The sequence below is a fragment of the Polypterus senegalus genome, chromosome 1 (genome assembly GCF_016835505.1).
Source record: "Polypterus senegalus isolate Bchr_013 chromosome 1, ASM1683550v1, whole genome shotgun sequence".
NCBI classification, from domain to species: Eukaryota; Metazoa; Chordata; class Cladistia; order Polypteriformes; family Polypteridae; genus Polypterus; species Polypterus senegalus.
The window spans coordinates 148,721,383-148,747,713 of record NC_053154.1 but is presented as its reverse complement, the minus strand read 5'-3'; the positions used below and the strand labels follow the sequence as shown (position 1 = coordinate 148,747,713).

Below are 26,331 nucleotides of genomic sequence, written 5' to 3'. Positions count from 1 at the left end.
CAGTGAAGCACCTAGTAGGCTAGCAGATGTTCCCTAAGCTTTGTTGCATTGTGCCTCTCATTTTTTTCTCTGTTGCACACAGTGGCACAGCCTGTGGACATTTATGGTTGCAAACATGAAAGTAAAAATGAGGTTACAAATAAAATCATGTAAATGTATGAAATGCCAAAAGTTAAATGCATGAATGTTGAGGATTGGCTGAACGTGAAAAAGTACAGCTGAGAGAGTATATCAAATTCAGACAAAACGAAATTCCTACACCAATTAAAAACAAGATTAGGAAGAGATGCTGCCACAAAGTGTACAAGGAGAATATGAAATAGACGTGACAGTGAAACAGCAGCAGATAATTACAATTTGCAAATGAATCTGAATATGTGAAAATTCACAGATGTGAAGCAGTTGCCACAAGAAAGTGGAACAAAAGAGCCAGGGAAACTCAATTCCAATGAGTTACAACAGTTTGCCAATTATAAGCAAGTGTGAACACCAAAGATTTTTTTTTACAGAAGGTCAGGGACCCTGAAAAATGTACCAGAATTTAGCAAGTGAAGAAATTTCTTCAGAATATTACTGTGGTGCCATGGATCTTTGTTGTGAATATAGCATTTCTATATACAGTATTTTGCAGATGAGCAGCCAACTGATGGAAAATGTACTCAGTTGACATCCCCTGCCCTGGGTAATTCGTCTGAAGAGCTAAAATTTCTCCACTTAAATTTAAGTGTTATGTCAATAGTTGATTTGGGCCAGCTAGTGGGTACATGCGTTTGTGGTTCAAGAGAAGGTGATTTCTTAAATCTAAGTGGTACAGTACAGTAACAGGATTTTCAAATAAACAAAAATAAAACATTAACCCTGGCTTTAAAGGAGACTTTGCAGCTTATAACATTTTACACATAAATACTCTTTTAACAGAAACAGTCAAGTTTACATAAAATCATAGTGCAGAAAGTGTATTAAGTTGACTGCAAACCTTAGCAAAGAAATGATTTAATGGACCAGAAAAGAGTTAAATATGGGGGCAGTACTTGGTAAAACTGCGTGGCATGCATCCAAGCACTATATGTTTTCTCTTTGGGGGAAATGTTTTATAACTGATACTATTTAGTCTTTGAAAATGCCCTTAACATATTCTGTGCAAGGTGTTTTACTTTCCATGAAAGGTTTATGATAGGTGGCCATAACTAAAAAATGTGTCACTATGTGATCATACTGACCCTAAACAAGCAGGAAAGTTACCCACTGTCATATTTAACAGTGCCCAGCACCTTGATAACCACTCTTTGCCTCTGTGTTCCTGATGAAATCATTTTAAAATAACAGATGGTATCTACCATACTAATTTCTTAAATAACTTTAAATGATTTAATCATGTCACCACTTAAACTTTGCTTAAATTGAATAAGTTCAACTCATTCACTCCTTCATCATAGCTAACACTTGTTAGCTCCAGAATCAGCCTGGCTGCTTTTCTCTGGACTTCTTTAACGGTGATGGGTCTTTTTTTAAACAGTGATGTGCCTAATATGGGGACCAAAACTATACTGTATACAGTACTCTAGATGAGGCCTCACTAGTGTGTTATATAAATTAAACATAAACTCCCTTGACTTGTACTCCACAAATCATGGTATATAACCTAACATTTTATTAGCCTTCTAACTGTAATCTGTACACTATGACTTGTAAGTCCTTCTCATAAGGGGTACTTTCAAGTTTTCTAACATTTCTTACATGTAATACTTTACATATATTTGGAGAAAAATTTCATTTGCCACAAATCTGCCCAAGCATGTACATTGTCCAGGTTCCTTCTGTAATCAGTTGACTGATTTGTCATTATCAGAAATTGCTCCTAGTTTTATATCACTTATAAACCTAAACTAGCTAGTTATATTTTGTTATCAAGATCATTATTAAGGACTGGCCCCAAAGTGGCATCCATTTTAAGATCAAATTATTTCAAACATCACACTAAACATCAACTAGATAACCTGTCACAGAGTCTTGTCTTCAAGTGGCTATGTTCTCCTTTGCCTCTCACAACCTTTTCAAGTTTCTACTATGTTAGTATCACATTTGTACAGCCAACCAGTGCCATGATGCCCTGGGCTATCCATAGGGCTGTAATAAAAGCAAAGTTTCCCATAGCGTTCACTCAATTTTCCATAGACTAATGAATTTGTTTGAAAATAATTGTGGCACATGCAAGAAAATAACACAACAATCTAATTTACTAGTGATGTTCTAAACTAATCTAACCTTTAATGAGCACTGCCTGACCAGCTACTTGCAGCGATGAATGAAATAAACATTCACACCTAATTATTTGCATATCTCGATATGCTGATCTTTAGTACTGAGCTTTATCCAAGCCAAACTAAAAGTTACACCACCATACTCATTATTTCACCTTTCAGGAATTACAATAGATAATTCAGTGTGGATCTTATTGTCAATGGCATTAACATTTGTAGTAATAAAAGAATATAAAATGTTATACTTGAAAAGCTTTCTTTTTTTGTTATTAGTACATATGTTATTAAACAGTTTCACTGACCATTTTAAAAGTGTGCTTTCAGTGATGCAAAGTTTTATCTGCTGTAAAATGTTCATGAAAGCGGGTCTCAGTCCTGTGATAACTGCTGTGTCAATTTATGGACTTCTTTCCACATTATCTATACTGTCAGCAACAATCTCTTGGGTATGGATGGAAGCATTTCTTGGTTTTGGTGCACTGCTCACAGCAGCACTATCATGCTCTTATTTTACCAGCTTATTTCTGGCTTAAACAAGACTTCCAGACTATGCATTGTAATAGAATATGAACAAAGCCCTCTGCACTCCAAAGGCTTGCATGTAATTTTAAAGTATAATTGAGAAAAAAGGCGACTCTCAGACATTATGGAACAAACAGCTTATATAAACTAAGCTAGTTGGAAATCCACATCTACATGAGAAGTAATTCAGCACAGCATGCAGTTCTGCTGGGTTTCTCACAAAATAAACCTAGATGGTAATTGAAAATGACATCTTAAAAATGTTTTGCGACACAAAGGGATGGTTACCTTCTGTATTAAAAAGTCCTTGTTCCAAAACTTACCGCTATTTGCCGGAAGCTTTTGTGTAACATGGCAACAAGTAATTTGGTCAGAACAATCACAACCACCACATTGTATGTGCCAACAATTAAGGCTCCAACAAATGACTGTAACTCGTCAGTGTAGCTCAGTCGTGTTACAAACAGTGCCACATGGGCTAGGGAAAAAATGTACCAGAAGAGGGCATAGCATGTGCCAATGAACCTAGAAGGGAGGAAAGAAGAAGACATTATTTAGAAACAAATATGAATGGCTACTAACGAAGGTCACATATTACAATATACTGTAAGTATCATGATAAATTACAGTTAGTCAGTCTTTTACTAAACTGCTTTATACTGAACAGGGTTGTGCTGGGTGCTGGAGCCTGTCCCAGCTAGCATTGGGCACAAGGCAGGAACATACCCTGGACAAGGCTCCAGTCCATCACAGGGACAAATTAAACTGAGCAGAAATTTGAGTTTTTGAACAACTCTGCAGAATAATTAAACTAGGTTCACATATGATATATGTCATACTACAGACCACAAATTAACTACTAGATTACTCTGTTCATCTTTCATAAGTTACAATTTTGAATCATGTTTATAATTTTTAAACATGCTGTTTATTTTATATAAATCTAGACATACATCAATCAGCAATTTTATAAAAGTCAGCACACTAAAATCTTGCTTATATCCAAACAGTATGCATTATAGAGCCCTGGTTAATATGGTTAATACTATACCATTCAACAATCCATCAGCAAACATACTTAAACTAATTTGGGTTCACAAATTTTGGACCCTCTGTAACAAGCAATGGAAAAAAGAACAAAGTAAATGGATCATCCAAGGAAACAGAGAAGCACTGCATGTGCACTTGGCAGTTTGTAAGTAAATAGGCTGAACCAAAATTAATTTAGAGAACAAGCCCAAAGTTTGAGGACCAAGGCAGAATCTTCAATGCTCATTCTAGATCTTGGATTCAGCTATCAGCCAGAGTGTCTGTTCTTGTATAGACTTTTTCAGGGAGATGGAAAAGTGGAATTCAAGTGAAACAAATGACCTGACCAGGCCTCTCAATCTCAAGGCACTACCATGCCTCCCATGCAAAACACTGAAGAGGTATTTTAACCATGATTCAGAAATTTTCACATTTCTGGCCACTCCACTGTAACTTTCTATGATGTTATTGAACTCCTCCTACCCATGAAGGTTTACTTCTGTCTAATCTAGATGTCACTTCCTTTGTCTACCTCCAATGATATCCCTCAGACTTTGTCCACAATACTACATTTTTGCTTTAAAACACATACATTTGTTTCTGTTTTTCAGTTTCACCCACAATACCACAGAATTTTCCCCCCAAAAATGGAGACTGTAAATTTAACCTCAGAAGGACTACAGAGTCAGTTGGTGGTACTTTTATGAGTGCCCTATATACTCTCTTCAGAGAGGCCAAAGAGTAGGAACAACAATAAAGGATTTTTCTCCCAGAGACTTGAAGTTGTTCTCTAATGACTCAAAAGTACACACATAAAATTCTTTGTGGCACCTAACCGAAGACTCCTGTGCTTCAATAGGACAACACCAAAAAGGAAAGAGAGAAAAGTCTGAGTTGAAGGTAACAATCATCACAATGATTACATCAATACTTACTGCTCTCGGGGAGACATAAAGGAACTAAAAAATAATATAAAGAAGATTACAAATGATAAAAATGATATAAGGAAAGATATAAAGGACATAAAGGATATTAAAGACCAGGAGAAACATTTAAGTAATCGCACTGAGGCAACCTTTAAAGATATGCTAGAAAAAATGATTAAAAAATTGAAGAAATACAGGAAGATTTTTAAGATTTAATTTAGAGCACTTGGTACTCACTTTGAAGTTGTTAAGCTGAACAACTGTTGAACAACTGGTATCTACAGCTGACAGAAAAGGAGAAGGAGAGCAAGCTCTTTCTAATCTATCCTTTTAACCCTTACAATTACAAGTGCCAATGTAACAATAGGCTTCATAGCAATAACTCCTGGAAAAATTAGAAATTAAGGTCAAAGCTATCTTATGTAATAATGTACTACCCTAATCAAAGTCTACAAAATGTAAGCAAAAGTTCAGAAGCAATGTCTAAATGACCGAAGAGTGAACTTTGTGAGCTGGAATGTCAAAGGTATCAATCAAGAATTAAAGAGAAGAAAAGTATTCTATAACCCCACAAGTCTAAATGCAAGGATAGTATTTTTACAGTCCCACTTATTAAGCAAGGATCAGTTTTGGTTGTGCAGGGATTGGACTGGCCAAATATTCCACTCCAGCTATACAAAAAAAAAAAACTAGAGGTGTGGGAATTCTTATACATAGAACAATTTCATTGTTAGTATCTGTTAGTATTTGATGTTGATCAGCTATGCTGATGACACACAGCTGTACTTATCAATAGCACCTGATGATACCGACTCTCTTGATTAACTAACACAATGTCTTTATTTTCTCAAGCTAAATAAAGAAAAAACTGAAATTTTAGTGATTGGCAAAAATCGATTCAATGAGGTTATCTATACTAATAAAAGGCAAAGCCCTCACTGACTCACTCACTCACTCATCACTAATTCTCCAACTTCCCGTGTAGGTAGAAGGCTGAAATTTGTCAGGCTCATTCCTTACAGCTTACTTACAAAAGTTGGGCACGTGTCATTTCAAAATTTTATGTGTAATGGTCATAACTGGAACCTATTTTTCTCCATATACTGTAATGGACTTTAGCTCGATGGCCGTGGGGGGCGGAGCTGCGTGTCACATCATCACGCCTCCCACGTAATCACGTGAACTGACTGTGAACGCAGTACGTAGAAAAGAAGGATGAGCTCCCAAAGAGAGCTGCACAAAAACGCATACAAGCTTACTCATAAGCGTATTCGCGAGATACAAGTTTAATGAGAACACACGAGGTATAAACGAGACTTTGGATCACTTTGTAACGGAGTTAAAATTGCTGTAGCGAGAAACTTTTAAGTGCCAGGTCTTAGCTAACATTAAATAAAGCCGTGGACATCGCAACATCACACAAGAGAGCTGCTCACGTGAACTGACTGAACGCAGTACGAGTGATCACTTCCATGCATCAAACCTGTTCAAAAAACGCATTACAAAATTGACAAGGTAGGAAAAGAATATGCTCCAAGCTGAGCTCCACAGATAACGTGGTCTTGCTGAAGCAACTTCGTCACGCTGCCACCAAATACTCACAGAAAAATTCACAAGTTAATACACACGATGTCTCTAGAGTTTCTCCACACTCAATGTATTCCTCGCATCCCTGTTATACCCTCTGATCTCCCATTTCAATTCAGATGCCTCCAATTTCCAGTAAGGCTCTGCTGCGCGATGACAAGTAATAAGTCTCAGGGACAGACCCTACAAAAGGTTGCCATTGATTTCAGGCAAGATTGCTTTTTTCCTTGACAACTATACGTTGCATTCTCAAGAGTGAGCTTGCAGCTTCGTCATATTACAACCAGAGTGCTGAACTGACAACGTGCTATATAAAGAGAACTATAACAATAGTAATAAACGAACAATAAAACAGCGGAGAGCCCGTGGATTAAATAAAAAGGCAGCTTCCTTGGCAAAGCAAGGAAAAAGGATGGCCTTATATGTCGTTCGTTTATAAAACAGCGGAGTAGCTGTGTAAAGGCTGCTTCACAAAAAACCAGCGGAGCGCCTTATATGATCAGGCAGTCAGCTAAAGAAGGGAATCAATAAATATCTATAATTGTAATAAACGAACAAAAAATAGCATACAAGCCGCGGATTAAATAAAGGAAATGGGTACCTGAACAGTAAAGTAAGTCTCGAATAGCTACACAATAACTATAAAAATCGTAATAAAAGAACAATAAAACAGTACAGAACCGCGAAACAAGGAGAAATGACGGCCTTATATGGCAGCGGAGAAGCTGTGTGAAGGCAGCTACATAAAAACACAGCAGCACGCCACACTCTGAATGTATTCCTTGCCGTTATACCCTCTGATCTCCCATTTCAATTCAAATGCCTCAAATTTCCAGTAAGGCTCTGCTTCGCGATGACAATTAATAAGTCTCAGGGACAAACCCTACAAAAGGTTGCCATTGATTTGAGGCAACATTGCTTTTCTCCTGGACAACTATACATTGCATTCTCAAAAGTAATCTCAGTGCACAGCTTGGTCACATTACAGCCGGAGTGCTGAACTGACAACGTGGTATACAAAGAGATCCTTAACAGATAGTTATTGGTATATTTTCCCTCAGTTTAAAAAGGTTTTCTTTTCTTAATAAAAATTTAAAACCAGTTCTTCGTCGCTGCGAATATACAGTATATATATATATATATGTAGATCTGTATATATATATGTTGTAAAAAAGAGCAATAGACAGTATAAAGGGTTGGGGTTTTCCGGCCCCGTATATTGCAGACAATTCCACAAATTTTCAAACAAAGAACAGGTCAAAATATAAACAAAACAGTTCATATGCGCGACGCCTTTCAGGGACTTCGGCGGCCATTTTATAGAGGAGGGGCCGGAAGTGGACGAATGCTGGGAAGGAACCGTGAGGGAGGATGGGACTGCTGACGTCAGGCTATGATGGCGGAGCGTCTCTTTTTCTGGAAGACAAAGGAGAAAGGTTAGTACCCCGCCACTCCCTGCCGGCGAAGATCCGTCCGCAGCCTCCTACTCTCGCATGCGTGACACGACCCCCCCTTAGCCCAAGACCGTCAGGTCGGGCGGACCTAACTGATAGGTCGTGGATGCGAGAGAGGGCATCGGCATTGGCGTGAAGGCCGCAGCGGCGATAGGTGACCGCGAACTTATAGGGCTGTAAGTCCAGAAACCACCTGGTGACCCGCGGATTCGACTCTTTGTGGAGGGACATCCACTGAAGCGCAGCGTGATCAGTCACCAGAGTGAATTCGCGACCCAACAGGTAGTACCGGAGATAAGTCACGGCCCACTTAATGGCTAGGGCTTCCCTCTCCACTGCCGTGTACCTGGCCTCTCGGTCCAGCAGTTTTCCGGCTTAGGTACATCACGGGGTGTTCAACACCATCGATGCTTTGGCTCAACACGGCGCCCAGGCCCGTGTCCGAAGCGTCGGTCTAGAGGATAAAAGGGCGCCCAAAATCAGGGATCCTTAATACAGGTGCCGACGTTAGGGCCTTTTTCAGGTCATTGAATGCGTGTTCCGCCTTGTCGTTCCATACCACATGCAGGGGAGCGCCATTCTTTGTGAGATTAGTCAAGGGTGCTGCCCTTTCGGAGAAACGGGTACGAACTGGCGGTAGTACCCCGCCAGCCCCAAGAAAGCCTGCACCTCTCTCTTGGTATTCGGACGGGCCCATTCCAGGATGTCTTTGACTTTGGAACATTGGGGTCTCACCTGTCCTCGTCCCACAAGGTAGCCTAAATACTTGGCCTCCTTTAAGCCAAAAAAACACTTACGGGGGTTAATGCGGAGGCCGGCTTTAGCCAGTGTCGCGAGGACAGCAGAGACCTGCAATAGATGCTCCTCCCAGGTGTCGGAATAGATGACGTCATCCAGGTAGGTGGCACTATAGGACTGGTGGGGCTTCAGCACTCTATCCACCAGACGCTGAAAGGTCGCTGGGGCCCCGTGCAGCCCAAATGGGAGGACCTTGTATTGCCAATGTCCACTAGGGGTGCTAAAGGCCATCTTTTCTTTTGCAGATGCCATTAAGGGAATTTGCCAATACCCTTTCGTCATATCAAGAGTAGTCAAGTACCGAGCCGCACCCAGCCGCTCGAGCAGGTCGTCAATGCGGGGCATAGGGTAGGCGTCGAACTTGGAGGCCTGGTTTAGACGTCTAATGTCACTGCAGAACCTCCAGGAGCCGTCCGGCTTGGAAACAAGGACGATTGGGCTGGACCAAGGGCTATGGCTTTCCTCGATAATGTCCATATCCAACATTCGTTGCACCTCCAGTTCCACTTCGGCGCGTTTTGCCTCTGGGAGTCTATAGGGCCTCTCCCGGACGATCACTCCGGGGTCCGTGACTATATCGTGTGCAATCAGCGAGGTCCGGCCCGGTGATTTGCTCACTACTTCGGGGATGGCATGGATAGCCTGGGTTATCTCTCGCCGCTGTAGCGGTGTCAGCTCGTCACCGAGGTTAAGGGCAGACGTGCTAGCGAAAAGGGAAAGGGATCTATGGGTGTCGGGAGGCTCGTCCCTGTCCTTCCAGGGTTTTAACAAATTGACATGGTAGATCCTCTCGCTCGGTCGACGATTAGGTTGCTTAACTAAATAGTCGACAAGCCCCTTTCTTTCCTTAACCTCGTATGGCCCCTGCCAGTGAGCTAGCAACTTGGAGTGGGAGGTAGGAATGAGCACCATCACCCAATCCCCCGGGTGGAACTCCCGGAGGACAGAATTGCGGTTGTAACACCGGGCCTGCGCTGCCTGCGCACGAGTCACGTGGTCCTTTAGGAGTGGCCTGATTTTAGCGAGCCTGTCGCGCAGTTGCGCCACATACTCCAATATATTGGAGGAGGGAAGGGCCTCAGCCTCCCAGCCCTCTTTTAGTATGTCTAAAAGTCCCCGGGGTTGTCGGCCGTACAATAATTCAAAAGGGGAGAAGCCTGTAGAGGCCTGGAGCACCTCTCGGTAGGCAAAAAGCACGAGCGGTAGGAGCTGGTCCCAATTCCTGCCATCGGTGCTGACTACCTTGCGGAGCATCTGTTTAAGCGTCTGGTTAAAACGTTCTACCAGCTCATCTGTTTGGGGGTGGTAGACAGACGTCTTCAGGTGCTTTATTCTCAGTAATTTGGCAACCTCCCTGAACGTATCCGAGGTGAAGGGAGTACCCTGGTCCGTGAGGACTTCTTTGGGGATACCCACTCTCGAAAATAGGTTGACTAATTCCCGTGCGATATTTTGGTGTTAGCGGAGCGCAGGGGAACCGCCTCTGGGTATCGGGTTGCATAATCTACCATGACCAATATGTACTTGTGGCCACGGTTCGAGGGTCCCAGGGTTCCTACTAAGTCCACCCCTATTCGGTCAAACGGGATGTCTATCAGGGGTATTGGGACAAGAGGAGCGCGGTCCCTCCTAGGAATCTGCCGAATCTGAAATTCCGGACAGGATTGACCTCCTCGTTGATTCCGGGCCAGTAAAAGCGGAGCTTGATTCTCTCCAATGTCTTCTCGGCCCCAAGGTGGGCGCCTAGGAGGTGAGCGTGAGCTAGTTCACATACCTCCCGCCGGAAGGTACGCAGCACTAGCAACAATTTCCGCACCTCACCCTCGTGGGTTGCCACCCGATACAACAAATTATTTTCCAGCACAAAGAAGGGCTCGCGTGGCATGGAACCGTCAGCTTGTGAGCTGCCTGGAAGAACAATCGCATTCTGGGCAAACCGCAGGGAATTGTCATTCCACTGCTCCCTTTTAAACGAGGCAGGCGTGGACCGAAATTGGTGGTCCAAATTGCTCAGGGGGTCTGGGGAGTGGGTTGGCGGAAGTGTTCCCTGGCTCGTCCCTTCCCCGGTGGATGCTTCCGGGTCCGTCGTCTGAGAAACTTCCCCCGAAGTGTCTGCGCCATTTTGGCTTGCCTCAGAGCATGGCGTGGAGACCGCGGGAAGGGTGCCTCGCCCCCTCATAACCAGATCTAGCGAGGCCCCGGGAGCAGTGTTCGTCTTACCGCTTTTCCTGTGTGACCAGTCTTGTCCCAAAATTACTGGATAGGGGGGATCGGGCAACACCGCGACCGTCAAGTTGGAAACTTGCCCCTTCCATGCGGTGTAACTGCGGGCAGAACGGTAAGACTTGGTCTCCCCATGCACACAAGTGACTTGCAAGTGCTGCGTAAGCCACTGTCGCGGTAATACGTAACAGCGAGCAACAATTGTAATGTTGCTGCCGGAATCAAACACAGCCACCACCGAGTGCCCGTTTACTAACACCACTCCCGTGTTTGGAGTTGCCAGCGGGTGCGACGGAGTCCATTGGCTCCGTTGGGCTGTTGAGGGGACAGGTCGGCAGTAGATGGCCGGTCTCGCCGCACCTGTAACCAAGCTTTTCCTTAGGCCTCTGCGGTGCTTCTGCAGCGCGTCGAGAGGGCTCGGGGTGGCCCGCCCGTCCCTGTCGGTTCCCACGAGCGTGCCTTTCCGACCTCCAGGATTGGTAGACCGCAAGCTGACGCTCCAGGACTTCCAGGAGGCCTGGCATGTCCTTATAAGGATGGCGCCGGACCTGCTGGGCGAGGGAGCTTGGCAAGGCGTTTACCAGACCCTCACAGGCCACCTGTTCTACGACCTTCCGGGCTTGGGGACCTTCAGGGCCATAACCAGCATCCCATTTTGCCCCAGAATTCGAAGGACTGTGCACGGGCCGGCTTCTCCGGGTCAAACTGCCAGCTCCGCCATTCGGTCGCCTGCTGGCCCGGCGTGATGCCGCAGCGTGCCAGGATCTCCTGTTTTAGGAGGTTTTAACTCGCGGCCTCCTCCTTGGGGAAGTCGTAATAAGCCTGCTGCGCGGGTCCCTTCAGGTAGGGCGCCAGAATGGACGCCCATTTGACCGCTGCCACTCGTTCTGGGTGGCCGTCCGTTCGAAGATGCCCAGGTGGGACTCGATGTCATCCGCCTCTGTCATGGGCACCAGAGTCGGAGGCGTTGGACAAGGCAGATCGGGTCTTACCCTTCGGGCTTCTGCCAACCTGGCCTTCGTTTCCTCCAACTCGCGGGTGGTTGCGGCTTGCGCCTGCTGCAGGGCCAGGATCTGGGTATTCATCCCCTGCAACACTGTGTTAAGGTCTTGCCCTTCAGTCATCTCTCTCGGGCTCTAAATCCTGTCGACTACGCCACTGTAAAAAAGAGCAATAGACAGTATAAAGGGTTGGAGTTTTCCGGCCCCGTATATTGCAGACAATTCCACAAATTTTCAAAAAAAGAACAGGTCAAAATATAAACAAAACAGTTCATATGCACGACGCCTTTCAGAGGCGTCGGCAGCCATTTTATAGAGGAGGGGCCGGAAGTGGACGAATGCTGGGAAGAAACCGTGAGGGAGGATGGGACTGCTGACGTCAGGAAAGATGGCGGAGGAAGGGCGGAAGTGGACGTACTGCGGGCAGGCTATGATGGCGGAGCGTCTCTTTTCTGGAAGACAAAGGAGAAAGGTTAGTACCCCGCCGGCGAACGTCTTTCGAAGCGGTTTAAGATCCGTCCGCGGCCTCCTACTCACGCATGCGTGACAATGTATATATATGTGTCTGTGTGTACAGTATATATATCTCTACTAATAAAAGGCAAAGCCCTCACTGACTCACTCACTCATTCATCACTAATTCTCCAACTTCCCGTGTAGGTAGAAGGCTGAAATTCGGCAGGCTTATTCTTTACAGCTTACTTACAAAAGTTAAGCAGGTTTCATTTCGAAATTCTACACGCAACGGTCATAATTGAATCCTACTTATGTACATATACACTTTCTATACTATAATACTTTCTTATTTATGGCCCCATCTTCACGAAATTTGGTAGGCGGCTTCCCTGCGCTAACCGAAACCAATGTACGTACTTATTTCGGTGGTATGACGTCACTGTCGGCCGCCATATTGAACTTTCCAACTTTCCATTCCTTACAGCTTACTTGCAAAAGTTAAGCAGGTTTCATTTCGAAATTCTACGCATAATGGTCATAACGTTTGACAACGTTCACCATGTTGAACTTTCTTATTTATGGCCCCATCTTCACGAAATTTGGTAGGTGGCTTCCCTGTGCTAACCAAAACCGATGTACGTACTTATTTCAGTGGTATGATGCCACTGTCGGCTGCCATATAGAACTTTCCAATGTCACTAATTCTCCAACTTCCTGTGTAGGTAGAAGGCTGAAATTTGGCAGGCTCATTCCTTACAGCTTACTTACAAAAGTTAAGCAGGTTTCATTTTGAAATTCTATGCGTAACGGTCATAACGGTCGACAGCCTCCGCTATGTTGAACTTTCTTATTTATGGCCCCATCTTCACGAAATTTGGTAGGCGGTTTCCCTGCGCTAACCAAAACCAATGTACGTACTTATTTCAGTGGTATGATGCCACTGTAGGCCGCCATATTGAACTTTTCAACGGTCTTTGTTACTTATGGGCCCATCTTCAAGAAATTTGGTATACAGGTTCCCAACGCTAACTGAATCCTACTTACATACATATATACGTCCATAGCCTGCAGCTCGGTCACCGTGTGAGGCGGCGTTGGGTCCCCCATCCCAACGCCTCCCATGTTGCTGGCTGCCTGCCTATATAAGGCCGTCCGTCGCTCCGGTCTCTACATTCCCTTCCTTGCTTTGCCACGGAATTCACGTCTCCCTGCTGATAACTACAGTCTTTTTATTTAATCCACGGCTTCTCCGCCATTTTATTGTTCGTTTATTACGATTATAGTTATTGTTTAGGTATTTTAGACTTACTTTACATTGTTCAGGTACCCATTTCCTTTATCATTCCAACCATACCCCCTCTAACATGTCTATCGAGGTGATCACCATCGATCAAAGAACTGTCACTTACCGAGTGGTTTCCATGCCCGGAGATGGCACCTACCTTTTCCATTCTCTGTGTTACATATTGCACGGCCAAACTAGGCTCACTCTTGATATCCAGAGGAACATTGTGTCTTATGTATTGAATGACTGGGACAAGTTCAAGGTGTGGATTGATGATGGTACAGGAGATAATTATACTACACAAGAGTGAAATGCTTAAGCCCTTCACCTATGGTTCTGCATGTGAGTTGATGGCTCCCGCTGAATTGTTCGGTTGTCGCTTTCAAGTGTACCGAAATAGCCAAATATTTTACACCTTTCGACAACTGCCAGTGCCTCTTAAACATCTTAGGCTCACAGGTGACGATTTCAGTAGTGGACACTTTGATGTTTATGAATGTTTAAACTCTCAAAAGCTGGATGTGAAGTTATCGATGAAACCGGTTGTATGCTTACAACGCTTGACAGATGCCGAATGTCACTTCAACACAAGTCCTGCAAATACTGTCGTAACAACAACTCAAACCAATTATGACAGCAGCCATCCAAGCTGTGAGATTTGAAACAAGATTACTGTTCACATGGCCAACTGTACGTTGCATGCTCAAGAGTAAGCTCAGCGCACAGCTTGGGCATATTACAACCGGAGGGCCGAACTGACAATGTGGTATACAAAGAGATCCTTAACAAATAAATATTGGTATATTTTCCCTCAGTTTAAAAAGGTTTCATTTTCTTCTTAATAAAAATTTTAAGGCAGCACTTCGCCGCTGCGAAGCGCGGGTATTTTGCTAGTTCTATATTAATTAATGTTGACTTATTTTTCTTACTGTGTCTTTTATTTTTCTGTTCTTCATTATGTAAATCACTTTGAGCTACATTTTTTGTATGAAAATGTGCTATATAAATAAATGTTGTTGTTGTTGTTGTATCTGATTCTGAAGGGCGACATGTGATAGTCATGGGTAATTTATTTAACTGTAAAGTGATTTTGATAAATATCTATGCACCCAATGTGGATGACAGGGACTTTATCCAAAACATGTTTGCATCCATTCCTAATGTGAACACTCATAAAATTATAATGACCAGAGACTTTAATTGTGTTTTAAATTCAGACCTGGATAGGTCTCCTGCCACAGGGGTGATCATCTAACATTGCAAAAATAATTACACAGTTTGTAAATGATAACGATTTATCAGACCCCTGGATATTTCTAAATCCAAACTTCTCACCAGTACTTAACTGTTACTCAAGAACTGATTATTTTTTTAAAGACATTTATAAACAACTTTTTTTTTTTGTATAGTTATCTCCGACCATTGCCCCTTTGATCATGGAGCACAAATCATTATGTCCCACATACTCATCTTGCAGCTGGAGAATTGTACAGAGTTTATATCCATGCAAATTGATTTCTTTTAAGAGACAAATACATCCTCAGGTCTCTGTAGGAATACTCTGGGAAACTCTGAAGGCATTTTTAAGAGAACAGATTACTTCATATCTCTCCCACAAAAATACATCGGAAACCAAGAAGGCATCAGAGTTAATCAGTGAAATTACCAGAATAGATCAAGAACATGTCAGGTTTACAAATGAGGCAGTTTATATGAAAAAACAAGTTTTGCATTCAGAACTCAACCTCTTGACAACAAAAGAAACGGAAAAAGTAATTCTTAAATCGTGACATCATTACCATGAACATGGAGAGAAGGCTAACAAGATCTTAGCTCAATAAATCCACAAGCAGAAAGTTTGCAATGCAATACCAGCAAGTACCAACGCAGACTGAGTCAAAATCATTAACTGTGAAAATATAATGTATTTAGAGACCACTATAAGTCCTTATATTCCACTCAGTTTAAAGAAGACAAGATACAATCTAATGCATTTTTTCAATGTATTACTGATAAGACAGTTAGATACTCTCAGTGCAGAGGAATTAGATAAACCTCTGACACTTTTAGAATTACTAGATGCTATAAATTCAGTTCAGATTGGGAAAACAGCAGGCCCCGATGTCTACCCTGCCGAATTTTATAAAAAAATGAATTTAAGTTAGCTCCCCTTTTATTAGCAACATTTACAGAAGCCACAGACAATAAAATTCTACCTCAAATTCTTCGCCAAACATTAATTACCGTCTTTCCTAAGAAAAATAAGGACTTATTACAATGTGCACATTACAGACCAATCTCACTTCTGAATAATGATGCTAAGATACTCTCCAAACCTCTAGCTAGAAGGATTGAGAAACTGCTTCCTTCAGTAATATCACAACACCAAACCAGAATTATTAAAGGCAGACACTTAACTTCCAATCTTCAATGCCTATTTAATGTAATATAACAAAGTCTAACACCCCAAAAAACTTTTTATCGTTGGATGCAGAAAAAGCCTTTGATATGATTGAAAGGGATTACCCTTTCACTACATTGTACAAATTTGGGTTTGGCCAGAATATATGTGCATGGAACAAACTACTGTATACCAGTCCAGAAGCTTCACTTTGTACTAACAACATTTTTTCAGACTACAAACTAGAAGGTGGTACTAGACAAGGATGTCCCCTGTCACCACTGCTATGTGCAATCACCAATGAGCCACTGGCAGTTCACTTTTGAAATCCTTCTGAGATAAAGGGGATTTTCAGAGAAGCACTTGAACAGAAAATATCACTATATGCAGAGGATATGTTACAATATATATCAGATCCACAAAATACTCTGCCTGCAGTCCTAACAGCACTAGCAGAATTTCAAAAAATATCTGGACTTAAAATTATTTTGAATAAAAGTGTGCTTTCTAGTGAGCTCTCTAGCACACAATATTAAATTGGACACCTTCCCTTTTATCATGGCAGATCAGTTTAAATACCTAGTGGTAAACATCACAAGTAAACATAATGCTCTTTTTCAACAAAAGTTTGCTGCTCTCATGGAAAAAATTAAGCAAGACTTGCATAGATGGTCTACCCCTCATGTCACTTTAGCAGAGATAAATAACACTGTCCAGATTAATATCCTTCCTACACTTCTTTTTCTATTTCAAAGCATCCCAATATACAGGGTGGGCCATTTATATGGATACACCTTAATAAAATGGGAATGGTTGGTGATATTAACTTCCTGTTTGTGGCACATTAGTATATGTGAGGGGGGAAACTTTTCAAGATGGGTGGTGACCATGGTGGCCATTTGTAAGTCGGCCATTTTGGATCCAACTTTTGTTTTTTCAATAGGAAGAGGGTCATGTGACACATCAAACTTATTGGGAATTTCACAAGAAAAACAATGGTGTGCTTGGTTTAAACGTAACTTTATTCTGTCATGAGTTATTTACAAGTTTCTGACCACTTATAAAATGTGTTCAATGTGCTGCCCATTGTGTTGGATTGTCAATGCAACCCTCTTCTCCCACTCTTCACACACTGATAGCAACACCACAGGAGAAATGCTAGCACAGGCTTCCAGTATCCGTAGTTTCAGGTGCTGCACATCTCATATCTTCACAGCATAGACAATTGCCTTCAGATGACCCCAAAGATAAAAGTCTAAGGGGGTCAGATCGGGAGACCTTGGGGGCCATTCATCTGGCCCATGATGACCAATCCACTTTCCAGGAAACTGTTCATCTAAGAATGCTCGGACCTGACACCCATAATGTGGTGGTGCACCATCTTGCTAGAAAAACTCAGGGAACGTGCCAGCTTCAGTGCATAAAGAGGGAAACACATCATCATGTAGCAATTTCACATATCCAGTGGCCTTGGTTTCCATTGATGAAGAATGGCCCCACTATCTTTGTACCCCATATACCACACCATACCATCAATTTTTTTGTTCCAACAGTCTTGGAGGGATCTATTCAATGTGGGTTAGTGTCAGACCAATAGCGGTGGTTTTATTTGCTAACTTCACCATTCACATAAAAGTTTGCCTCATCACTGAACAAAATCTTCTGCGTAAACTGAGGGTCACATTAGTATATGTGAGGGGGGAAACTTTTCAAGATGGGTGGTGACCATGGTGGCCATTTGTAAGTCGGCCATTTTGGATCCAACTTTTGTTTTTTCAATAGGAAGAGGGTCATGTGACACATCAAACTTATTGGGAATTTCACAAGAAAAACAATGGTGTTCTTGGTTTTAACGTAACTTTATTCTTTCATGAGTTATTTACAAGTTTCTCTTTGTTTACAGCCATTGACATGTCGCAGAGGATAACATGTGAGGAGCGGATAGAAATTGTGTTGATGTCTGGTGAACGCAGTAACCGGGTCATTGCAGCAGATTTTAATGCAAGACACCCTACGAGACCACCCATCTCCCATGCTACAGTTAGCAAACTGCTTGCTAAGTTTCGTGAAACTGGTTCAGTGTTGGATTTGCCAAAATGTGGACGCATGAAATCTGTCACTAATGAAGAAACATCAGTGGCTGTCCTAGCTTCATTCAGCAAGAGCCCACAGCGTAGCACTCGCCGTATGTCACTGGAGAGTGGCATTAGTCGAACATCCCTTCGGCGGATATTAGCTACTCACAAATGGCACCCTTACAAACTCCAGCTACTGCAGCATCTCAACGAGGATGACCCAGATCGGCGCACTGAATTTGCAGAATGGGCAAAACAAAAATTGGAACAGGACCCTCAGTTTACGCAGAAGATTTTGTTCAGTGATAAGGCAAACTTTTATGTGAATGGTGAAGTTAACAAACAAAACCACCGCTATTGGTCTGACACTAACACCACCACATTATGGGTGTCAGGTCCGAGCATTCTTAGATGAACAGTTTCCTGGAAAGTGGATTGGTCATCATGGGCCAGATGAATGGCCCCCAAGGTCTCCCGATCTGACCCCCTTAGACTTTTATCTTTGGGGTCATCTGAAGGCAATTGTCTATGCTGTGAAGATATGAGATGTGCAGCACCTGAAACTACGGATACTGGAAGCCTGTGCTAGCATTTCTCCTGTGGTGTTGCTATCAGTGTGTGAAGAGTGGGAGAAGAGGGTTGCATTGACAATCCAACACAATGGGCAGCACATTGAACACATTTTATAAGTGGTCAGAAACTTGTAAATAACTCATGACAGAATAAAGTTACGTTTAAACCAAGCACACCATTGTTTTTCTTGTGAAATTCCCAATAAGTTTGATGTGTCACATGACCCTCTTCCTATTGAAAAAACAAAAGTTGGATCCAAAATGGCCGACTTACAAATGGCCACCATGGTCACCACCCATCTTGAAAAGTTTCCCCCCTCACATATACTAATGTGCCACAAACAGGAAGTTAATATCACCAACCATTCCCATTTTATTAAGGTGTATCCATATAAATGGCCCACCCTGTACATTAACAAATCATTTTTAAAAAATTAGATTCAATCATAACCTCTTTTATTTGGAATTCAAAACATCCATGTATCCAAAGGACGACCTTACAAAGACCTAAGGCAGAAGGTGGTATGCCGCTACCTAATTTTATTACTGGGTGGCAAATATACAAGCTATAAAAACATGGGCATTAACACAAATAGATGAACACACACAGACTTGATCCACAATAAAGCTAAACTCCTGCAGTACTTCTTTATATTAATTGCTTTGTGCCCCAGTAAATACAAGTTATCGTCAATATACTAATAATCCAGTTATGCTTCATTCTTTTAGAATATGGAACCAATGTAGGAAGTACTTCAACATAGAGAAGCTTTTATCTGTGGCACCTCTGCATGATAACCACATTTTTCCACCCTCTCAAACTTACAGTTTTTAATGTTTAGAAAACATATAGGATTAAATCACTTAGATATATGTAGACAGATATGTCTTTGCATCCTACAAACAATTACACTCCAAATGTAACTTACTATCAACACAAATTTTCCACTATTTCCAAATTAGAAAGTTTAAATAAAATCTGCCCAATTTTCCTCACCTTCCACCTACTTCTATTCTGGAAAAACATTGATCAGTCTTGAGGATTCAGACAGCATTTCTATAACATATAAAAACATTTTAAACTCCCTTCCTTTCAAAGCTCCCAGAGTACAGTGGAAAAAGGATGTCTTACTCAACATCTCAGAAAAGGAGTAGAAGGCAGTCATGCATAGAATTCATTCTAGATCCATATGCACAAAGCATACAATTATTCAACTTAAAATCTTTTATTGAGCACATCTGTCTCATTTACAATTGTCCAAAATGCTTTCAGGACATTGCATTTTTGTTTATAAAGGTGACAGGGAGTGGTAATGTCTTGCATGTGCATATAACAATACTATTTTATATTACTACAACTACTATCAAAGTGGCCCCTACTTTGATTCTAAGCTAGACACAGGCTTTTAACAAGCCCCTACAGAATAATCAAATTATAAAAATGGATGCGTGGCTTAATAAATGTATTATATACTAATGCAGATTTTTGATATAGACCCCCTCCCAAGAAAAACAGTGAAGGGAGACAGTACCATGTTCAATCAAGTGTTGTACCAGTACCTGTTACACTTGTTATTTGCAAGGGGTTCATTTCAGAATGCTTGCACTCCACACTGAACTACTTGGTTTACTGCATGTGCAGCAGTCAGAAGAGTAATGTGGTTTCAAGCATGCAAGACTCATACACTGTAAGTGAATTGCTGTTATCTAATGTCACACATATGAAGCTCTTACAGGGTCTGATTTAAAGGTTATAATGTGGATGGATTTGGATGTGGCTCCCATCACTAACCCATTTTCCACTTTTGTACTCAGTCTCAAAGAACCACTTCAAAGAAAACAGTGACATCACTTCCACCACACCTATAACTTTTCTGTTTATGGCGTCCACAGATAAAACCAGTAAAAAACTGCAGGAGAATATCACTTTCGAGACCAACTTGTAGGAAGAAATACCATTGAGACTTTTAACACTGCTTTTTTTCTTACTACCATGGGGCAATTAAATGGGTTTTTTGACAACCAAAACCCAAACCATTATATTGCTTTGTCCAGAACATACTGGAGACACTTCAGCTATGGATGAAAAGATACATCAACCTCATGTGTAAGCTTCCAACCAACAGGAAATGCTGGTGAAGGCTGAGTAGCAATATTGTTTAGCAGAGCCTGCAAGATATGTGAGAGACCCAATATACAACAATTGAACATAAAGAGGACGTCAAAAGCTTCAACAGGCTGTGGCTAGATGCCATTAGCCACAAAGTGAAAGGGCTAATCTTACTGCACCCCTTCCTACTGCTAAAAGTGGAACACTGGGGGATTTCGACAGTCTGAAAAAAGAAATTATAACCTGATACAGAGAACCTCTATGCAAAAAAATATAGACAGTCAAAACCGACACCAATGAGCAGATTCTACCACAATTCTTTGACCTGTGGGTTGAAAGAGCTAAAAGGCCAAACCACAAGAAAACAACAGTGAAGACACTGTAGAAATAACAGCAGCTAATTATATTGTGCATGCTCTTCCAGGCTCCCTTGTCAGTTCAGTCCAGTGACACAGAAGAGCTCACTGAGTTAAGAGATAAACATTAGTACATACATGAAGCACTATATTCATGGAGAGACCATTACTATCACATCACTTCTGTGTTTGTGTCCTCTGGTTGACCCAGAGATTAAGAAATTCTTATATATTGATATGCAATGTAATGTGCAATTTTAGGCACTTTGCATAAAAGTGCTCACGTTTATTACTTTGCTGATTAATGGGGTTATAGTCCAGAACAAAGGTCTTGGTTTGTGACTGAGACATTCATGTACCTCACCTTCTAAATGACATCACAATCTCTTTCCTTTCTTTTCTTTTCCTAATAGATTATCCCAGAATATCTTTTGTTTACATTTTATTATACAGATAATAATGCTGTTATTAACCACTTTTGCATTTTCATTTTGTTCATCTTGTGAGCACCATTTTGTGGTGTTTTCCAATATGCACACATAATTCTAAGAAAAGCAGTTGTAAGAGCAAAACATATTGATGTAAATATACTTGCACTTATATGGTTTAATCATTTTTAATCTTTAATCGTACTACAGATATTTTGCTGTTAAAATACACATTTACTATTTTTATACATATATTTTCCAGTGTACCAGTTAAGACATTTCTAATTCGTGAGGTGTAATTACAAATATGGATTATCACTTCAATACTTATTTCTTACCAAAACCTGAACTGGATGACACATACAATAAATAATAAGCACATACAAAACTTTATAAAAGCTGCAAATATATAAAATATTCTTAAGATGTTTATCAAGAAGATACAAAGCTAATGTGTTTAATGCTTACAAATCCAATAGAAAATTTTACTGTTAACACTAGAATTACCAGAGCCTACGAGAAAACTTTTAAATCCGGCCCACCTTAAATCTGTTCGGACCTCTCCCTCAGCGTCTTTGTCCTGTAAATGTGCCGATTAAGACAAGCAGCAAGCAGCCGGCTATTCCATCCCCCCCGTCGCAGAATATTCGCAGAAACAAAATGACAGTGAGATACAAAGAAGCCAGATTCACCAGTGTTTGTGTGTCAGCTTTTATCCCTCCAGATCAGAGAATGTCCAGTTCCATTGCCTCAAAACACTACTCACATCTACAGTTATTCCCAGTTTCAAATAAAAACTAATAGTGTCGGATCCCTAGGGCGGCAGTATGGATCCTGATCGTGAGTGAGAGAATAAAAGTGAAAATAAAAGGTAACTTTTACAAGTACAGTACTATAAATGTACACACTCTGTTACAGACGCAAACCAAATGTATGTGTGTACTGCATAATTTTAACAATAAGACCAGCTCACTACTGAAAGCGACAAATATAGGAGGCAGTGGGGATTGAATCGGTGGCCCCTTGATTACAAGTCAGCAAATCCTACCGCTACGCCACGGAAGCTGTTGTAGCATCCTTGAACCTTTTGTGAAAGTGTTTATTTGATCTTTGGACTTCAGGCTTCACACATTCTATAGTTTATGCCTACATTTTGTAACATTTATTACTAAAATATGAAAAAGTTTCTGTTTTAACAATGTGTTTACACAGATTACTGTAGAAACAGAACACACATGAAATGCATGTGTTCCAAATAACAATCTATTATTTCCACTCTAAAACTCCAGCAGTTCACTCACTCCCAGATAATCAAACAAGGCACGAGCTGGGAGAACTTAGTCATTGTTCTGCGACGGTGGGGGATGGAACAGCCGGTTGCTTGCTGCTTGTCTTAATCGGCACATTTACAGGACAGAGATGCTGATGGAGAGGTGCGAACGGATTTAAAGTGGGCCGGATTTACGAGTTTTCTCGTAGGCTCTGGTAATTCTAGTGTTAAGCTAACAAGCCTATTGTTTACTAAGCAGAAATTTGAAATTCTTCTTTATCTGTTCTTTTTACAATTGAAAATGTGAGCTGCTGTACTTCACACAAGCCCACTTACTGTCCACACTTAGGCAACCGGTGTTTGTTTTAATTAAAGGTAAAATAAAAGGTCTGAAATCATTGAAGCAACTTTTCTTACCAATTGCCTAACACAGAACAACTCCTTTGATTCCTTTTGTGAAATTTTGCCTGTTAGACCCAACTCTTGTCTGGCTTTGAGATTCATTGGATTCAAACTAAATCTTCATCTGCAAAGCGTTTTTTTTCATATAACCCTGACACTGCAATTCAGAAGTAAATTCCTTGGGCAACTAGTATATATTCTTATAAACACTTACGAATGGAATGTATCATTGCTCTGTCGCTGACAGAAGATGCCCGCACAGTCTTTCTCCCCTTCGTTGGCGAATCCCTTGTCATAAAGTTGAGTTAAACCAATGGTGAAGGAAAACAGAACAAGAAGAAATAGTCCAAGAAATTTACCAAAGTCCTGAAGCATCTGTCCCATTGAGATCTAGTTAAAAAAAAACACATGAAATCAAATGAGAAGGCTACACCATACAGGGAGCTCTCCTAAAACTGTAGAGATTTAAGATGTTTTGATCCGTAAAGTATGCAAACAATCTGAGTATGCTAACCAATAAAATGGCTCTTTACTATGAGCCTCTTTAACAATTGTTCTATATGCTTGATGAATTGTGAAAAAATCCATCTTTAGTCTACTTTCTTTCCACAGCCTATGAGTGTGGGGTGTGTAAGTATTATCACTGAGCCATTATTCATACACACATACATACATTACTAAAATCTGTTAATCTAATTGAAGGCCTTGGATGGCACTAGATGCAAGACAGGAAACAACCTTTGCTGGCTCTATTCATTATAAATTGCATGATTTTCAATTTTGTGGACATTTTGTAAGGAAACCCATGTAGACAAAGGGAGAAAGTACAAACTGCACACTCTAGAACTGAGTGTTACCTATAGTGCTTCACTGTCTGAGAACCTTATTAAAGATACACTTTTCTCCACTATCATCAATTTAATTTTGAACAGCAGTTAGAGTGCAATGTGACAAAAAGGAGGAACATATTGAAAGTATAGCATTATGTATAAGTGCTAATTCTAAGCCAAAAAAATATTAAAACTGATCAGACACTGTCCTTCAGATGACTACTGAAGCCTTTTCATAATAACATTTTTTTCTCACAAATGATTCAATGAAGTAAAACAAACCACATAAGTCACTTCCCAACTGCAGTGGTGAGTAATTCATTTGTGAGTCTGCATACTTTGGACATTAAATTGTGTGTATAGACTAAAACAACAGATGACTTTATTAATGAGAACATTTCTATTGCAAAATGTGCATGAGTTAGTCTACCTATATACAGTATAAATAGAATACATATATATATATGCATGCACACACACACACACAGTGAACTGTATATAGATACATACACACATAATTACTACTGCAGCTTTTTATTTTTGGAAAAGACTGTAAATGCCTGTCATGGACACAGAGAAAGTTCATATAACAAAAGCTTCAGTGTACGCCTGTGAATGAAGCGATTGAGCAGGTATAAAAATATGGAATATCCATCAAATATTTTTAAAATGGTCAGTCTAGTATGCTAAAGGCTAACAAACAACTTTTTTCTGGGTTCACATTAAGGTTTACCTGTTGCACAAAATGATGCTGGAAATTCCTATCAAAAAAGTTACATTGTGTATTTCAACACAAACACCATTAAAATTTTAAAAAGTAAAAATTTGCAAATCATTGAAAAATAATAAATGCATCTGTTTCACATATTAAATTTATGTTTAGTTATCAGATAAGACACACCCACTCATTCACTTCATTTTATTTCTAAAGAGTGAAAACAAGTTGTGGCACATTGATTTTGTACTCAGAATTCATACTTTTTTGTTCCTTCCACATTTCAAAGATATGCACATTAGATTAACTGGTCAACAACAAATTGGCATAGTGTGGGAATATATATCAGTATGTCTTGCAATGGCATCCCATCTAGGTTTATTTCCAACTTTATACCCAATGCTGCCAATGCTGTAATAAAAAAGAAAGTTCCAAAAATGTAAAGGTAGATTGAGTTTTTCTTCATGTAGCTCTGCTGAAACTGTGAAGATTTAAGACGTTTTCAGCCATAAGGTATGCAAACATTGTGAGTGTGCTAACCAACAAAATGGCTCTATACTATCAGCCTCATTTCTGACATTTGTGGAACGTGATGCAAGGTAATTCATTTTGTAGCCCAAAACAAAAAAAAAACACTGGATGCTAACAAGCACTGAAATGCCAGTTTGAAAAAAAACAATTGTGTAAGCATCTATGAGCTTACACAATCCTGATTTCAAATACCTGCTGCTAACAACTAATTTATCTATTTATATAATTTATGCATCAGCAGTATCCCATAAGGGGCTGAATGAGAGCCAAAACCTGTCTTGCCTGACACAGGCCAAAAATAGCAATCCACCTTTAAAATCAGTAAAATATAGTGAAAAATAATCTTACATTAATTTAATGTATTTCATTCATTTGGATATAAAACAATTATGCAAGAAAGTGAACTGTTTATTGGTAATAATTTTTTCAAAGATCTGGAAGATAATTTTAGAATGCTTGCAACACTGTACGTATAATTAAAAAACCACACAGAGGTTCGAGTTAAAGTAGATGAATAACCTGCAAAGGTCCAAGAATAGAACTTGTGGTGTACATAAAAAACAGTCGAAGATAGCTAAGAACATTGGCAAAAGCAAACAGTCCCTCAGAAACCAGAGTAGGGTGGAAAGCATCCCAGTCCTTCCGGTCTGCAATATCTGGAAACTGAACAAAGAGATGATAAAATTGACAGCATCTAAAAACGTCTGGAATTCATAAACAATGAACATTGCTGAAATGTTTAAATGAACAGAAGTGAACTCTTGTAATTGTTTAATTTTAGCAATAAACACACTTTCAAGGCAGTATTTCTTTTGGATAGTCAAAAAAGCATTGAGCATAAAGGTTACGTCAAAGTAAAGCAAAACAAATTGCAGGATAAGTTCAGCCTTGAGTATATAGTAAAACCACTAAATTCAGCTACTGATAAAGGCATTGAAATGACCAATAGTAAACAATAACAGATATGTGTTAATTTAAAGTGATCTATTAAATAAGAAATGTGTGATAAGATTTCTAAAGGCATTTATAGTCTTGTGAACAACAATTCTAAAAGAAATTCAGTTACATTTATATATATACATTTTTTAAATATTTAATT

General features: G+C 40.6%; 1 protein-coding gene across 2 annotated transcripts in view; it reads right to left on the bottom strand.

Annotated features, from left to right (window-relative positions):
• trpc1 (transient receptor potential cation channel, subfamily C, member 1) overlaps window positions 1-26,331 on the bottom strand; it is a 100,908-nt gene that overhangs the window by 25,569 nt on the left and 49,008 nt on the right. For both annotated transcript variants that reach the window (XM_039760430.1, XM_039760422.1), the window contains 3 exons: window positions 25,752-25,895; window positions 23,371-23,546; window positions 3,107-3,308 (listed from right to left, as the gene is read on the bottom strand). In XM_039760430.1, coding sequence (XP_039616364.1) covers window positions 3,107-3,308; window positions 23,371-23,546; window positions 25,752-25,895 — 522 coding nt within the window. The remainder of the gene's footprint in view (window positions 1-3,106; window positions 3,309-23,370; window positions 23,547-25,751; window positions 25,896-26,331) is intronic.